Below are 2,487 nucleotides of genomic sequence, written 5' to 3'. Positions count from 1 at the left end.
TTGACATCGATGATGATGATGATGAAAGAATCAAATTAGGAGGATTTTTTTTATTTTTTCACAGTTACTGACACTGCACGTGGTCTATACAATGACATAATATGTCATTTGGTCTATAAGTCTATAAATTTTTTATTATTACTTTTGTTATAAATTTTTATTTAAAAAGGAGAAAATTAATAAATATTAGCTTTAAATTAACTATATATTTATCTACCATTCCTATGACTTATCTTTATTTATTTTAATTTAAATTTTTTTTAAAAATTTTATAAACACATTGATTATGACAGCTACCTAATCAAAACAAATATGGTAATCTCAATAACTAGGTAAATCGTTCATTTTTAAAATTTTTATGATGCATGAAATGATGGACATAATTAAAAAAGATATATTTGTTTACTTTATATTATAAACGAAATAAGTTTTCATTTATCAGATCACTAATAGCATGATTAATCAAAAAATTATTGAAAAGAAAAATTATAGGAATCTAAATTATAAAGTATATAAATATTTTTCAAATCTAATCTAATTATTTTTTAAGTCCTTACTAAAAAAACCTATTCTAAAAGCAGAAAAAAAAGGTACATCATATGGTTGATAAATAATAATTATATTTGTAGTTAATCAGGAAAATAATATATATGTCAATGCATTTTATAAAATAAAGCTCAGGAAGTTCCAACATAGATTTGAACCTAATATAAACTCAAAAAATTATGTAAATGTAATTTTATATTTAATTTTATAAATCAGATATAGAATGATGCTCAAATTAAAGACCCTGTCTTAAAGTAACCTGTGGATATTTATGCTTATATATTAAACATATATATAGTAATAATGGATTTAAAGTTACAAAATTAGATAATGAAGATATACCACTAAATAATAGTGATAAACTGACTTTAAAAAATCATGAAACTTTCCCTGCGGATATTAATTTAAATTATAATGTTTTAGAAAAAATATTTAATAACAATATTAAAATTATAAATGATTTGCAATCTGAGAATAATGTATACAATTATATTATATATCCTTTTATTTTTTTATTTAGAAATTAGGTAATCATAAAGAATTTTTTTTATCAATTTTGCAAAGTAAATTTATTATGATTACATATTACTCATTATAATTAGATAATTTTGGAAATCAAAGTTACGATAATGAAATTAACTCTAACCTTTCCAAGAATACAAAACATTACAAAGAGAAAAATGATACCTCTTCTGAAAGTTTATCCAATTTGTTAAACCAAGTTGATTTATATTCAAAACAAAGACAAGATTCTAAAATGTTTTTAGACTTTTAATTTTTTTTTAAATAAATTTTATTAGTGATATGTCAACCCAAACATCTTATTTAAGTGTAATTCAAAACACAATATCCACACGTAAAAAGGATAATATATTTGGTCTTTTCTTATCTAATTATAAAAATGATTCAAATCTTTTAAAGCAAACTAATATTGCCATAAAAGCAGAAAAGGAAACTGAATATTTTACAAAAAAATTGCCAAACATTTATTTAGAAAATAATATTGTACCAAACATTTATTCAGAAAATGATATTGAAAGTGGGATTTTACATAATTATACTATGAGTAAATCATCTTCCATAATCAAGCCTCAAATATTAACTAAATCTTATCAAAAATCAAAAAAAAATCTCCTTAATATACCAACCCACAAGAAACCCATATTTGAAGATAAAAATAGTTTTGAAACTTTTTACAAATTGCCACAAATTATACCCTTAGACCCATTACTAACTACCAATGACCTCAAAAGTGATATTTTAAGTGTATCAAATGAAACCTTGAACTTTAATCTCAACATTAATAATGACTCTTTTTTAGCTTCAATAGATAACAGTGAAGATTCTTCTTTAGCTAATATATCAGCAGGAGAATTAATATTGAACAGATCTCAGACTTCAGTTTATTAATTATCTCATATATCATTTTTGCAATCTTCTTCTACAGTTGTCACTTTATAACTAAATTATAAAACAAGAAACAACCTTTAATATACCATATTCATAGCAATTATAATCTCCACAATTGGAAAACTTTGATAATAAAACTCATTTCTTTATAGAAGATATAAGGAGAATAATACTGAAGATCTTAAAAAATATTTTTTCCTATGCTAAAAAATGGGGTTAAAAATTTTTACATACAATTTCTTCTTGAGCCAGACATACATGACATATTTACTGTATTAATTTATAATTAATTTATTTTCCTATTCATATTATAAATTATTTTATTTCCATTTTCAATTAGTATTAACAATATTGTTTAAGTTACTAATGCTAATATTATAATTCCTTTATTGCAATGATATGAAATACCTTTTTTTATAAAAAAAAATTTGTATACAGATTTAGCAATTTTTGACCTTTGTATTTTTTTTTCTTCAAAAAAGATAAATATTTATAAAATTAAATACTATAGTTTAATTTATTAGAATTAGA

At 21.3% G+C, this 2,487-nt stretch overlaps 1 protein-coding gene across 1 annotated transcript; it reads left to right on the top strand.

The window, feature by feature from the left end:
• The first annotated feature begins 339 nt into the window (after positions 1 to 339).
• On the top strand, positions 340 to 2,487 carry LOC135924658 (putative uncharacterized protein DDB_G0282499). Its single transcript, XM_065459746.1, has 9 exons — positions 340 to 400; positions 443 to 508; positions 551 to 590; positions 630 to 727; positions 769 to 800; positions 845 to 1,025; positions 1,067 to 1,109; positions 1,149 to 1,305; positions 1,347 to 2,487. Exons 1-9 carry the CDS (start codon positions 359 to 361, stop codon positions 1,954 to 1,956), a joined length of 1,269 nt encoding a protein of 422 aa, XP_065315818.1. The 5' UTR covers positions 340 to 358; the 3' UTR covers positions 1,957 to 2,487.

Source organism: Gordionus sp. m RMFG-2023, chromosome 2 (genome assembly GCF_954871325.1).
Source record: "Gordionus sp. m RMFG-2023 chromosome 2, tfGorSpeb1-WG-v2, whole genome shotgun sequence".
NCBI lineage: Eukaryota > Metazoa > Nematomorpha > Gordioida > Chordodea > Parachordodidae > Gordionus > Gordionus sp. m RMFG-2023.
This window is presented reverse-complemented; position numbering and strand designations above follow the sequence as displayed.

Excerpts from the sequence above, each read along its gene's own strand:
- LOC135924658 (XM_065459746.1), top strand. The coding sequence starts at position 359 with ATGATGCATGAAATGATGGACATAATTAAAAAAGATATATTT. Across the intron at positions 1,026-1,066 it reads ATTTGCAATCTGAGAATAAT|AAATTAGGTAATCATAAAGA; the intron begins GTATACAATTAT and ends TTTTTTATTTAG. Across the intron at positions 1,306-1,346 it reads CAAAGACAAGATTCTAAAAT|TGATATGTCAACCCAAACAT; the intron begins GTTTTTAGACTT and ends AAATTTTATTAG.